General features: G+C 39.1%; 1 protein-coding gene across 7 annotated transcripts in view; it reads left to right on the top strand.

The window, feature by feature from the left end:
* Nucleotides 1–14988, top strand: part of Hltf (helicase like transcription factor) — a 44773-nt gene that overhangs the window by 22652 nt on the left and 7133 nt on the right. For 5 of the 7 annotated variants that reach the window (XM_074059250.1, XM_074059249.1, XM_074059247.1 and 2 more), the window contains exons 14-23: nucleotides 166–263; nucleotides 3032–3175; nucleotides 4085–4223; nucleotides 5720–5855; nucleotides 7238–7417; nucleotides 10860–10984; nucleotides 11420–11610; nucleotides 12902–13027; nucleotides 13418–13530; nucleotides 13967–14147. In XM_074059250.1, the coding sequence (XP_073915351.1) occupies nucleotides 166–263; nucleotides 3032–3175; nucleotides 4085–4223; nucleotides 5720–5855; nucleotides 7238–7417; nucleotides 10860–10984; nucleotides 11420–11610; nucleotides 12902–13027; nucleotides 13418–13530; nucleotides 13967–14147 (1433 nt within the window). The remainder of the gene's footprint in view (nucleotides 1–165; nucleotides 264–3031; nucleotides 3176–4084; nucleotides 4224–5719; nucleotides 5856–7237; nucleotides 7418–10859; nucleotides 10985–11419; nucleotides 11611–12901; nucleotides 13028–13417; nucleotides 13531–13966; nucleotides 14148–14988) is intronic. The other 2 variants (XM_074059252.1, XM_074059251.1) reach the window with 1 other exon arrangement.

Genomic DNA, 14988 nt, shown 5'->3' with positions numbered 1-14988 from the left:
TTTTTTAAAGTGACAAGTCAAAATTCAGTCCCTTTTAACTTTGTTACTAGAGATGGAAGTCCTTTTACTTTTTAATTCTTGATGTTTCTTTTCATGGAAGCACCTTGTTTACTTTAGGGGAAAAGAACAGCTAAAGTCTGTTTTGTGGACGGTTTGTTCTTGTAGGAGCATCTGCGGCTGAGGGTTCAAAGAAATCTGAGGTTCAAGAGAGACCAAGAACAACGCTGATCGTCTGTCCACTCTCTGTGCTGAGCAACTGGATAGTAAGTCTTTAAAGCCTTCACGCACAACTTGATGGTACTTACATTCATCTCAGAGAGGACACTGCTGGAGATGCACTTGGTCATCATTCCGGATCTGCTAAGTGAATGGGGAATGTATTTGCTGAATGCAAGTAATTGAGAAGATTTGTAGTAGGAAGAGTAAAGAAACGTTAATTGATCATACAGGATTTGGTTTGTATTCCTGGTTCTGCTACATGTGTTCCACCCTCCATGGTAAAGATGTATAATTTAAGACTATTTGTAAACTGACTAGTTTTGTCTTAAAATAAGGAAAACAATCCAGTTAAATAAGCAAGACCTGGGTGCCATCCCACTTCCACCAGCAGTAGTTCTGGGTACTCACTTAGATAGTTACTTAGCCTTTCAAGAAGAAACCCCTCCTTCATTTACGTATGCACATATATAGCCTGATATCTGTTGAGAAATACTGGAACTATAGTTCTTTCTCCACAGAGTTGAGTTTTGTCCAAGTCATCGCCACCCATCCATTCAGGCTTCTCAGACTGAATTTCTTCCCCAGCAGATTTCTTGAAGAAATGCTCTGCATTTTGGCCTTTATTTTTTCATACTTCACCCTCACTTCGTGTTTTTGCCTTTCTGTTTTATGTTTAATTCTCCTCAGCCCACAGTAGGCTGGTTTTTGCTACCACCTCTGTAGAAACACACCTTGGGAGGCCTAGGTGTCACTTGTGCCTCTCCCTGAGTATATTACCTGCTTCCCTTTCCGTTGTCTTGCTGTGCAAGGCATCGCTAAACCTTTGTACATAGAATGAGTACAAATTAGGAATTATAGTCAGGCTTGTTTCCTTCTTGAAACTGATGTTCTTTGGTTCCCAGATCATATCTTCTATGTTTGCTATCCTAACTTTCTAACCACTGTTACTCTGCTTTTGTTCTGGTTCCTGTTTTGGGTTTGGTTTCATTTTTTGTTTGCTTCTGGTTTTTTTGAGGCAGACTTGCTACATAGCTGTAGCACAGGCTGGCCTCAAACTCATGATCTTCCTAGCTTCTGAGTGCTCTGGTTCCTATTAAAATCCATTTTCTTTTTTCCCTTGAAGTATATTATTAAAAAAAAAAGTTAGGTGTGGTGGTGCATGTCTGTAATCCCAAGCAACTTGGAGGGCCTGGGGCAGGAGGATTGTGGGTTCGGAGGCCAACCTGGGCTACATGGCAAGACCTTGTCTCAGGAAAGATAAAGTATTGTGAAAAATTTTAATGAGCTCTTCATTTCCTGAGCAAGATTAAAGAACTGCTTGAAGTCTGCCTCATTTGCTTTCCTTTTCTCTTTGCTGGAATATTTATAATCACACCCCAGACTTTGTGTCATTTCTCCTGCTGCAAGCCTAAGGGCTTCTTAACGGTGAACTCTTGGTGGGCTGTGCCTGACCATCTCCTTTTCTCATTGTACGTGTTCTCTTTGAGAATCCTTACTCCTGGATGTCACGTAAGGTCTACTGATAGCTTTAAAATGCTGTTGTACACCTCACCTACTTGGACGTCCCCATTCGGGCACCATAGTGCTTTAAAATGATAAATGCCATCTCTTCCTCATCTCTAAATTTCCCTGTGTTTTCCTCACTGGCCTTTTCTTCATGGTCATTTGAGTATCAGAACATCTTTGTCGTCTTTAGTCTACAAGTTCCACCAGTCCCTCCTCTGTTAATGTCTTCTTACACATGTTCTCTCACCTCTGTTCTGGTCCCATTTTGGCCACCTGTCACATCATAGCTGGCCAACTGTTTCTTCCTGGTGTCCTCTCTCTCCATTCTAATTGTGCTTGTTTTTCTTGCTTGAACTCTTCCAAGCTTGTTTTCCTGGATTACAAAAACCAGGATGTTAAAATGGATTATGTCCTCAAGAAGAGCAGAACCAAGTTCTTAGTTTTCCTTTTTAGCCACATCACTGTGGAGGTCAATGCTACGTAGCTAGTAGGCCCACATTAAATGTATGAAGGAGTGGGTACAGTGCTCAGATTTCTCCCTATATTCTTGAAAATATTTCTGTTCTTTCATTTTTAAATGTTTCTGTCAGCACATACGAGTTGTGACATTTCCGTGTGCTTACTATGGAAGGCACACCTGCTTTCTAGTAGATTAGATTAGATTCACTCTGCCATCATTCTAGTTACTGTTCTTTTAATGTTTAATCCTTTTTTTCTTTTTCTTTTTTTTTTTTTTTTGGCAGCACTGGGGTTTGAACTCAGGGCCTCATGTTTGCTAGGCAGGTGCTCTTCCACTGGAGCCGCTTCACCAGCCCTTAATGTTTAATTTTGTTATTAGTCTACAAGCTCATTGTAAGCATTAAAGAGCTTTTAATTAAAATATTAAAATTTGAAGTGCTAATTTCTGTTTTAAAGAAGGATGGTGATTTTTTTTTTTCCCCTGAAAGTAAAGTACACTCACTTGTATCCCCAGCACTTGGTTGACTGAGGCAGGAAGGCCAGCCTGGGCTATATAGCAAGACCCTGCTCTACCCCCACCCAAAACAAAACAAAAAACTAGCTACTCATTGGTAGAGCTGGGCAAATTCATGTAACATATAGTGTGGATGGGTCAGTTTTACCGTAAGAACAATTAGTATGGCTATCCTCATTACCCTTGTTATTGTAGTTTAGGCTACCAGAAAATTGACTTCCTGGAATTTTAGTGATTTGATTTGTGACACTACTGTTAGCACAGCACTTTCTGTACACATTGAACCTGATACCTATCTGCTTCTTATTAAAAATATGTCTAATTTTCTTTTAGGACCAGTTTGGACAGCATATAAAATCAGAGGTGCATTTGAATTTTTATGTTTATTATGGTCCTGATCGTATTAGAGACCCAGCCTTGCTTTCAAAACAGGATATTGTTTTGACTACATACAATATTTTAACTCATGACTATGGAGTAAGTATGCTGGTACTTAGTTTCATCTTTTTTTCTAGTAGTGAGGATTGAACCCAGGGTCTCTTGCTTGCTAGGCAACTGCTCTACCACTGAGCCACCCTTCTTAGAGAGTTTTGAAGGTTGAATTTAAGAACCATGGTTCAGGTTTCTGAAATTCATACATTACACTCTTCCCTTTTTCTTCCTAAATGCTTAAGACTGTAGAGAAGGTAAATAGGATCTTTAAAATGCTTTGGAGAAAAGGGGGTTGTACCCTCTTTAGATACTAACTTGGAAATATTTTCCATTTACAACATTTTAACCTAGAATTTTAAATTTGTATTTTAACTAGTATTTATAAGTATATTTATTTTCTTTTTTTTAATCTGAGAAATTGTCTTCTGTTACATGATTTGATTAATAACTCAGTTTGTCAATAAGCTTTTTTTTTTTTTTTTGGTAGCTATAATCAGTGAGTTTCCCTGGTTTTAGGAGTCTAATTGTTTATCTGTGTAATTGCAATTGTTTGGCTAAAACTTTTTGAAAATACCTTGTCACAATTTCAGTATTCTGGTAAGGTACCTTTCATTAAAAGACAGCAATGTTGTTCTTGCTGCAAGTAGTTCTTGCCACTGCAGTTTTGATGTCATTACTGTTGTTAGTCTGTCCTGTGCAGTGACTCAGCAGAGAGCCAGCTCTCTGGGTTCGAGTGCAAGCTTACTGCTTCTTAGCTGCACTGTGGCCAGTACACGTAGCGCCTGGTTCTTCAGTGGTCTCCTTGGTCGTAGAGGTAGTCCTCCTCTGAGCTTGTTCAATGATGTGTGGTACATGTAGGCATTGTTGATGGTGAAGAGTCAACAGCATTTGGCATTAAGTGAACATGCTAAATTACTTTCCTGTGCTCTCAATGCATATGAACGTTCCTTTTAGACTAAAGGTGATAGTCCGCTACATAGCATAAGATGGCTGAGAGTGATCCTGGATGAAGGACATGCCATCCGAAATCCAAATGCTCAGCAGACCAAAGCTGTGCTGGATTTAGAAGCAGAAAGAAGATGGGTGTTGACGGGTAATTGTCGCATTCAATTTTGGGGTCCTTTAAAAATTTCTAATTATTTAAAAAATGGATATATCTATTATATATATTTATGGATACCATGTGGTGTTTCAATACCTGAGTACCTTATATAATGTTCAAATCAGGGTAAACAGATCTGCTGAATCATTTACCTTCTGGTTTTTAAAAAATGCATAGTGCACATGTGTGTAAATGGAAAAATGAGATCTGTTGAAACTATTCCTGGAATGAGGGGGAGGGAGGATAAAGGAGAATGATGGAGGGGGTGAATTCAACTATGATATATTTTTAAGAACTTTTGTAAATGCCATAATATACCCCCCCACCCAGCATAATAATCATAAAAAATAAGCTGCTGACCAAAAAAAAAAAAAATAATAATGTGTAGTACATTCTCATTGCCTAAAGTCACCCTACTATGCCACAGAATACCAGAACTTGCTTCTATCTGCTTTACCATTGGCCATTGGCCAGCCTTCCCTCTTCCCCCTCCCCTCCCAGCTACTCTCCCTCCAATGAGATCAACTTTATAATATTCCATGCTGTTTTCCATAATGCTACACTAATTTACATTCCCACCAATGGTATGCAAGGGTTCCCTGTTCCCCACACCCTGGTATAACAGTTTTTTATTGGAATCTTTGGTGTTTTCTATATGTAAAATCCTGTCATCCATAAACAGCGACAGTCTGACTTTTCTCCCTTTCAATTTGGATGTGCTTTTTTTCCCTCTTGTCTGATTACCCTAGCTAGGATTTCTAGCACTATGTTGCATAAAAATGGTGAAAGTGGCTGTCCTGCATTAAATTAAAAAAAATTCTTTTAAGGATATCATTAATCATATAGAAATAATTTCATAAAATGCTTTAACTTGATTTTCATAATTGCCTATGATACAACAGTCTTTGGTTTATAGTTAATTTGTGGGAAAAAATCACTGTCCTTATTCTTTGTGTGTGTGTGTGTGTGTGTGTGTGTGTGTGTGTGTGTGTGTATGTGTGTATGTGTGTGTGTTCTCTCTCTTTTAGTTTTCTGTACTTACTCTTAAACCTCAGGGAAGAATATGCAGTCTGATGCTCAGTCAGGGTCTGTACTTTCCTGCTGTCCACTTTGGAGCATTTTGCTACTCATGATACCTTTACTGGAAGGAAGAAAAGAGAACACAAACTGACTAGTAGCTTTTGCTTATTTAAAAGCCAAAAGAGCAACTTTACCTAATGAGGAAGTTGAATTTACTGGGTCTGTGTTTTTTCTTAGTATAGCAAGTAAGACTAAACATTAACTGTATTTTGAGATGTGTTTGTGTTGAGCAGAGGATTACAGTCACAGCTGGATAGTGGTGTGCCTGGCACGGAGTATCTATCCATTTCCAGCTGTGGTTTCTGGGACATGGCAAGATGGATGTTGTTAATTATCTACTTACCAGGCCCACAGGGTACAACAGGGGCTGGCAGTGAGGCTCAGTAACAATTTCCTCTTGTTTTTAGGTACTCCCATCCAGAATTCTTTAAAGGACTTGTGGTCTCTGCTTTCCTTTTTAAAACTTAAACCATTTATTGATAGAGAATGGTGGCATCGCACAATACAACGTCCCGTCACGATGGGAGACGAAGGGGGACTTAGGTGGGTAATTTTATGACAGTGGATATATTAACCACAATTAATGGAACCAGTTATCTGACTCCAAAAAATGTGTGTGTTTCAGTGACTTTGACTCTCAGAATCTGGTGGCCTTTGTTTGGGGAAACTTAGCAATAACTACCTCTCTCTCCGATTTCAGCCGGACCGAGAGGGAAGGCAGAACTGTGTGGTGTTCATGTGTTAGCCCTGTTCCCCCAAAGCCACTGTTCATAGATTGAGCAGGGACAGGACAACAGACAATGGATTTTCATCACATGTCTTGCAGAGATTTATGTAGCAGTTCTCGAGTGATGGAGTGTGCAGTGACCTCAGCCAGAGTTGTCTGGGAGGAAGTTTGATGCTTGTTTCTGGTGGACAGAGATAAAAGTTGAGAACATAAATGAAAACTTGGTGATAGGTGTTTTGCCATGTGCTTGGTTGCTGTGGTTCAAGTTTTTGTCTAGAGCAGTGGTTTTGAAACTGAGGATTTGGGACTCACCAGCAGGTTGTAAATTCATTATAAAGGTAGTAGCCAGCATTGAAAAAAGAAATAAGAAAATAACATCGAAAGTACTGTTTTGTGAAGTCCTTATTTCTGCTGTGTGTATGTTTGCTGGTGGAGTAAAATGTGTCTTACTGTGAGTTACAGTAAAAGTGATTTAAAATTTAAGACACTATCCTACTCAGCAAGGCTGTCCACTTGATTCATCTGAACCAACTATGTAAGCTCTGTTGAGGAATTATCTTTATATTTCATTGTTAGGGAAAACATTTTCTAAAGAATTGATATGCCTCTTTTTTTCCTAATACTGAGAAGGAAATGTAAAGATTGTAGAACCAGGAAGGCATTCCTCTTCTGAATCTGCGTATCATGGTTTTTTGGGGGAGGGCACTCATTACCTTATAAAACAACTGTGATGTTCATATTACACCTTTAATTATGGTAGAGAGGCTAAGATTTTTTTAACTTTTGAAGAGAAAGGTTTGCTTGGCTCACAGAAGGCAGGATCTTACTCATATTTACATCCTTACAGCATTTGATAAAGCGCCTGAACTTCACAGGTACTTGGTTGGTAAGAGTTTGAGTTTTGACTGGGGCATGTCAGGACTGGGACAGTCAGGACAAAAGGGTTGATGGACGTGGAGAACAGAGCTTCAAATACAGGGTGTAGAAGATGAAACTGTCCTGAGGGGACATCTCAGTGTGTGTGCTGCAGTATTCTCTGGTAGTAGTGTATCTCTGTAATTATCAGATGAGATAAAACTCCAAATACGAAATTAAAAAAAACCCTTCACTAAGGTTATGTAGCAGTCCTCTTTTGCTCCATTTGGTGAGCTAATGGAGAAAGAAAAAGTTACATAATTACCTGTTGTATTTTGGATAGGCGCTTACAGTCCCTAATTAAGAACATCACACTTAGAAGAACAAAAACAAGCAAAATCAAGGGAAAGCCTGTTTTGGAGTTACCAGAACGTAAAGTGTTCATCCAGCACATCACACTCTCCGATGAAGAGAGAAAGATTTATCAGTCTGTGAAAAATGAAGGCAAAGCTACTATTGGAAGGTATGGAAGAAGAAAGCCATGTTCAAATTTTCCATTTCTTTCTTTGTTTTGTATTAACTGAGTTGCATGTTTCAGATATATTTATAATAAATTTTCAATTATATTGAAAGATAATCTTATGTGGTTTATACTTTTTAAAGAAAAATTAATAGTTGAAGTGAGTGAAATCATAGGTAAGTAATTCCTTAAGTCTGGAAAACATTTAAAGTTTATCCAAAATAGTACATTCTGAATTGCTCATCAGAAGAACATGCTGGCTTTTATTTCTGACCGTGTGTTATGGGAGTCATAGAGAACATCAGAACAATGTCCAAGGAGGAATAGCTCACAAGGGAGAATAAACCTTCAAGGGCCAAAGCTTCAGGGGAATGTGCACATTTAAGAAAGAAGATGAAAAGAAGGCGGCAGAGGAGATTTTATCACAGGGAAGAGTATAGTGAAGGTAAGGATGCACGTTCAGACTTCTAAGGAAGATGGAACAGCCAGCAGTGCCACGGAGCACAGAGACTTAGTACGGGTTGCTCGACTTTGTGATTCAGGAGCTAGTGGTGTAAATTCTCACAATAGTTTCATCAGAGGAGAGGTGCAGGCAAATTGCCAGAGGAAGTGGATTACAAAAAAGTAGTAACTAGAGATAATGGACATTTTTCCACCATGTTTAGCTTTAAAAGGAAAAACAAAGTGAAGTTTGAAGGTGGGGTTGATACTTGACTGCTAGATCAGGTTTTTGGTAGTTTTATTTGTGTGATACTTTTAACAGGAAGAGAATGTGAAAGAGCCTCCGGGGACAGGAGAGAATAAAGCAGATTGGTGGAGGGAAATGAGGCCTAGCGTGGGAGGAAATAATGCTGAGAGTCCGTTGGTGAGGAGCTGAGACCAGGTGTCCACAGAGAACAGGGTGGGAAATGGAGAGTAACCAGGATTACAGTTGTTTGGAAGGTAAGGTTTTTGGAGTGGGAGAACACTGTGTAGTTTTGGAAACATGTAGAGAAATTAGTCAACATGACTTCTAACAAAATGTGGAAATCTGAGACTAGGAATTAATGTAGATTAAGAGGAAGTAGGGACTGGTAGCAAGTGAGTAATTCTAGTCTGATCGAAAGTGTGTTTGGTGTGTGTGCTTGTGGGGACCAGAATGAATAGGAGACAACTGAAAGTGGAACAGTACTGCAAAACTAGAAAGTCTTCAAAATACAAAAATTTCAGTAAGATAGTTGCAAGGCTGGTTTGGTAAGAATTAGAGGTTAGGAAAGAATGATTATTCCAAATTCCAAATAGTTGTAATAGAGATGCTTTCTAAAATTCTTTCAACCAAAATTTCTTAAGTGCCTAATGTGCAGTAGGCACTTACACATATTGGGATGCAGCAAAATGGGACAAAAATCCTGTTGTCAAAGAGTTTATATTTTAATGGGAAGAAGCATGAGTAAGTTTTATGGAAAACAAGCAGAGAAGGGATAGGGGAGTGCAAAAGCTGTCCTAATAGGTGATTCAGGGGAATCCCACTGAAGTGACGGATGGGCAGAGATGTAAGAGACTGGGTTGAGAAGTGTTTCAGAGGGAACAGCAAGTGTAAAGGCTTGAGTTGGGAGTGTGCCTGGGAACTTGAACAAAGACGTAAGTGTGGCCGTGTAATAGAAGCAAGAGGAAAGAAGTCCCAATACTGAGGAGGGGTCTAGGTAGGCGAGGGCTGCTCAAGGCATTGGGGCATATTCCAAAGATTTTGGCTTTTACTTTTTATGAGATGAAAACCTGGAAAGGGTTTGAGCTTGGAGAGTGGAGTAGTCTGACTTGTATTTTAAGAGCATCAGTGGCTACTGTATACAGATTCAGGTTGTGTAGAATAAGTTCATGAGTAGGGAGATAAAGAGAGCCATCAGAATTTGTTGATTGATGCAATGTGGGTCATGAGAGAGAAGAGTCATCTATAACTTAGACTTTTCACATCAGTGACTAGAAGGGTGGAACTGCATCCCCAGAGACAAGTCTATAGGAGGAGCAGTTTGTTTTCAGGTCACAAGGTCAGTTTTGGACATAACATTCAGAAATAATTCGGAAATGTTTGTCGTCATTTTTACTAATGGTAGCAGCACTTAGCATAGTGCATGCAGTGTTCTGAAGGCTTTACTTGGACTGACTTTCTAATACAGTAGCCCTGCCAGGTAGCAAGCGTGTTACAGCCGAGGAGGCTCAAGACCCAAGGTGAAGCAGCCTTTCCAGGTTAATAGCGACATTGGCAGAATCAGGTTTCGAACCACATGTCTCGCTCTAAAGTTTGTGCTTTCCACCATTTGACGCTTTTTCTTCTGTCACTTTAATACTTAACTACAGATTGCCCAGATACTTAATGATTGCATCACGCATTCTTTCTTCAGAATCTGTGCTGACATTGTACCACTGGATTTTCTCTCTCTCTCTCTCTCTCCCTTCTTCATCCCTCCACCTCTCTGTTGGCTTCTCTTGGAACATGTGGTACCTTTTAAATCTTTGGGCTTAAAGGCTTTATGTTTTTGGATTCTATGACTTCCTATTTTTTCCTTCCCTCAGTAGGAAAAAGTACTTTAAGTATGGTGTTTCATTCTGTCTTATTTCTGTCTGTGTCATAGATGTGTCTTGTCTGCTTTTCACAGGCATTATTTTAATTCTTTATATTTTTCTCCCACATCCTTTGCTATGGTTTTATTAGTGGCTGCTTTTTTTATGCTGGTTAGTGTGGTCTTCCCTTCTCTGGTAGTTTGCTTTTCTCTCTCACACTGTCAGGCTGTCTGAGCTCATCTTTCATCTCTTTGTATTGACTTGCCATATCTTTTCAATGCTCTTTGTCTTTGCTTTAAGGCATATTTTTATACGGAACCATTTTAATGAGTGATGTTAAGTCATGGCAGTGTCCTTGGTCATAATTTCTATTTGCTCTGTGGCAACATTTTTCTGGTGAGTTTTCTTTCATGACTACCTGGCTCTGTGCTGATCATCACTTAATATTGAGTTTCTTGGGTTCTGTCTGGACTGGGTGTTTGCTTATCTGTAACATATGAAGTCATGGTGTGTTTACTTGTGATTCAGGGTTGCAAGTGGGTTCTAGGTTTTATTAGTGAAGCATCAGAGTTGCCTCCAGTGTGAGGTGCCGAACCACACTGCCGGCTGTATTTCCAAATTCAGCTTGCCTTCCCTCCTTGTAGTGCAGGGATGCTCAGTTGCCAGGTGTGCCCTTACTCTTCGGCACATGAGAAATGCATTTTTCCTTCGCTGTTGACATGCATTTTGAAGAACTGTGATGTGGCGGATTTTTGAGGTCTGTAGCCATTTCTTGTAGGTTGCACTTCATTGTTACAGACCTCCATTTCATTAAAGGTAGGGTTTGCTGTTGTTTCTCATTCTTGTTTTGGAGTGGTTGCCGGAGAAGTTGAGAGGATTTCGTGATTTGTGGCGTTTCTGTCTCCAGGTACTTCAATGAAGGGACTGTCCTTGCCCACTATGCCGACGTCCTGGGTCTCTTGCTTAGATTGCGACAGATTTGTTGCCACACTCATCTTCTTACAAGCGCAGTGTCTTCCAGCGGCCCCTCAGGTAAGGACTGTGACTGGGTCACACCATTATAACGTGCTAGAGATTTTCAGTCAGAGTAAGGACTTTTTCATGTGGTCTGATGGACATTGTTTATACTGTGGACTTGACTGGGAATATTCCCAAGAATTACTCACCAATGAATTAGACTTGAATCTTTGCAGAATTTCCAGAGACAGATACCCTTAGGTGGAAATCCACAGTGCATCTGCCTTTCATTCTGTGCCTTATGGGCAGATACTGTAATGATGCTTCTGAATGAGGTGCATTATATCAGTTGGCTCTTATTTTCTCTTGTGAGTTTTTCTTAAAATTTCAAATTTTTTCTCATGATTTTTGTCTGTGCCAGAAAAAGTGAAGCAAAACTTTTCCTTATATATCATGTGCATTAATTTGTCTAGTCATATTGTAAATCTTGCTCTGAAATTAATTTTTCAGCCTTTTCTCTAGGAAACGATACTCCTGAAGAACTGAGAACGAAGCTAATAAGGAAGATGAAGCTAATCCTGAGCTCAGGTTCAGATGAGGAGTGTGCAATTTGCTTGGATTCTCTGACAGTTCCTGTGATAACACACTGTGCACACGTGTTTTGTAAACCTTGCATTTGCCAAGTCATTCAGAATGAGCAGGTTAGTTTTTGCTCAGTATGGATTCATTTTGGTGGAGTGGTACATGTTTCTTAATGAAATGAAAACTCAGGTCCACGGGAGAATAAGGACTTCTGCACTTGGATTTAGTAATGCATCTTTTGTGGTTAGTTAACTGTTGCGATAGGTTTTACGTCTCTCATAATTAAGCTCCTGCACAATAGGGCAGTACTCTTCACAATAGGGCACTGCTCCACGGTCAGCGATCCTAGTTCTTTTAGTTCTGGTCACTGCCATCCAGTGAGTACATTGATAATGCATGACACAGGTAATTTTAGTTTTCCTAGTAGCTGTATTTTTAAAAACTAAATAGACATGACATTAATTTTAACAGTGTATTTTAAGTTAACCCAATGTATCTAAAATAAAGCATTATCACTACGATAAAGTATATACTTTAAAAAAAATGTCTTCACAAAAGTTGGTATTATACTTCTGTCACCTCAGTTTAGCTCAGCCACATTTCAGAGGCTTAAGTGACACATGTGGCTGTCTGCTGTTGTATTGGATAAAATAGGTGCAGATTATTTTTTTGGTAAAATTTTTTGAGGCAGAATAATACTTTGAGCAGTCTTTCAGCTAGTGTATTTCTTCTTTAACATTTTAAATATACATGTAGCATGTAGAAAACGCAAAAGTTAGATTGTAGCACTTGATCATGAAGTAAACACATCCCTGTCATTTACCTCTCCCCACGCCAAGGGGGCCCACTGCACTGATCGCTAACGTAGCTTTAGTTTCTGGATCATTTTTTGATTGTGGTGGCATCTAATTATTTAAGCTATAATCTCATTTTCTTAGCTGATCTTAGTACAAATGGATAAGAGTAGATGTTGCCGTGAATGAACTTGGTAGGATTTAGCAGATACAGTTGGCTTCATAAGTTGTTACATGCTTTATGAACTGTCAGCTCCATAAGCCATTAAGGAAGGGTTTTTCTTCTTCTGAAGAAAAGTTCTACATAGTTTGCTGTGATTAAGAAGTGGTTATTTATGTTTCTTGATGGCAAGTGCTATAATATTTACTATTTTGAGCTCTTGCTGGAAGTCAGGATCACAGACTTGCACCTTCTTCATGTATGCACACACAGCGTTTGAGACACTGCCTGGACTTCACAGCACAGATCTGTCCCAAATCCATGAGTGTAATAAAACTCCTTAATACAATGCTAGTGTGAGGACATATACAAAATTTACCATACATTAAAACTTGGGGCATTTTTTTTTCTGTTCCTATGATAAGTGTGGCTCATATTTTGTTCTTTCTTTTACAGCCACATGCTAAATGCCCTCTGTGTAGAAATGATATACATGGAGACAATTTGCTAGAATGTCCTCCAGAAGAACTGGCGTGTGACAGTGAGAGAAAGTCCAATATGGAGTGGACATCCAGTTCAAAGGTAAAGTACCCAGCTGTGCACATACCACGTGACAAAGATGGTAATTCTACCTTTAATCCTGGCATTTGAATATTCTTTTCGTGGCTATTGGATTTTTGTTTAAGTGGTGAATTTGAGAGGCAAGAGAAAATGAGTTCAGGTTATTATTCTTTCACTCTTAGTTTTTAAAAAATTAGTCTTTTCCTTTTTTACTTAAGTAACATGGCAGAAGTTTTCTCTTAATAAAATGTGCTTTAATGAGTGCATTCTATGCATGTGTGGAAATACCACACTGAAGCCAGTAAAGTGCACAACAAATACATGACAATAAACAGTTTTTAAAGTTTTAGAAATGCCAGATGTATTTTACCAATTGAAGTGGAGGCTAATGGGTACCTTAATGTCTTTCAGATTAATGCGCTAATGCATGCTTTGATTGACTTAAGAAAGAAGAACCCTAGCATAAAAAGTTTAGTTGTTTCTCAGTTTACAACGTTCCTGTCTTTAATAGAAACGCCACTCAAGTAAGTTCCATGATGTTTTCATCTTGATTAAAAGGATTTTATATAAGTGGATTGATGTGATAGCAAAGACAAAACTGATTTGATGTTTTAGTCATTTCACCTATGTAACATGATATTCAGAGTCACAATAGCATATTTTCTGGTAGTGAGGATTTTAAATGTGAAGTTCTGAATTTATCAGGAAAAAACTTGACTACGGTACCTAGCATGTTATAGGTGCTCAGTAAACATCTGTTTAATTAGTGAGGAAAAAATAAATGAGTTAGTGAGAGCTGGGGCTGTAGTGCTTACCGGGCACACACAGGCCTTCGTTCAACACCTAGTACTGCGCAAATAAACTAAAGATAGAATTGATCAAACTAAGATTGGCTGCTGTTCCACTTTTTTTTTTTTTCCTAAGGTATAGTAAATATTACTTGTCTCTTTTCACTATTAGAGCCTCAGGATTTGTGTTTACTCGTTTGGATGGTTCCATGGCCCAAAAGAAAAGAGTTGAATCAATTCAATGTTTCCAAAACACTGAGGCAGGATCTCCAACTATAATGCTGCTATCTTTAAAAGCAGGTGGAGTTGGCTTGAATCTTTGCGCAGCTTCTCGAGTGTTTTTGATGGATCCAGTAAGTAGATAGATCTAAGTAAGTAGTTTCTTAGACTTTTCAAAGTGTTATTCCTTCAAAAGAAATAAAAGGCACATACTATTTGGTAAATACCTTCATAGTTACAATTGATTGTGAAAATTCTTGGACCAACTTCAGACAGCATCTTAGTAAATGTGTATATAGAGGGCTTTCTCGTAAGTGTTTTACAACTGACATCCTCATAGCATCCCTAGAAAGGCAATAACATATTATCGCTGTTTTACAGCCGAGGAAGCTGAAGCACAGAAAATAATTTGCCCAACATCACTCAGCAGGTGCTATGCAAAACAGGTCAGCTTCTGTGTGCCTGAGGACCGTAGTGCTGTACTATGCTACTTCTCTTTGAGTGCAGAATAAACACTATTCATTGGAATGAGTGTAGGATATAATCAAGTCAAGCTTTGTGTCAGGGTGTGATCCAGGCATTGGAGTATGACTATTTATAATAAGGTAGACAAAGTGGCTACTGTCATGGGGCTGGTGGCCTTAAGGTCTATGCAGTGTGCCTAAGAATTAGGTTGCATGCAGTTTTAAACCTCTGTCCTCATAAGAGATGTAGGACTTTTGGATACTGCAAATACTGCATTTTTAAATGTGTCATAGGTGATGTGGGGGCAGATGGTCTAGGCTTGTAAGTTGAGAAAGGGATACCATTAATGGAATCTTCTGGGTGAAGTTTAGTGCCTATATGGTGAAGTTACTTGTGGTTGTGCATTGCAGGCCTTCGAGGTCAGAGATCCAAAATTCACTCTGAACATTACTCAAGCCACGTGACCTGAGTCTGTATCCACCAGGAACTCATTTTCCTGAGCACTCAGAG

The sequence above is a fragment of the Castor canadensis genome, chromosome 17 (genome assembly GCF_047511655.1).
Source record: "Castor canadensis chromosome 17, mCasCan1.hap1v2, whole genome shotgun sequence".
NCBI lineage: Eukaryota > Metazoa > Chordata > Mammalia > Rodentia > Castoridae > Castor > Castor canadensis.
This window is presented reverse-complemented; position numbering and strand designations above follow the sequence as displayed.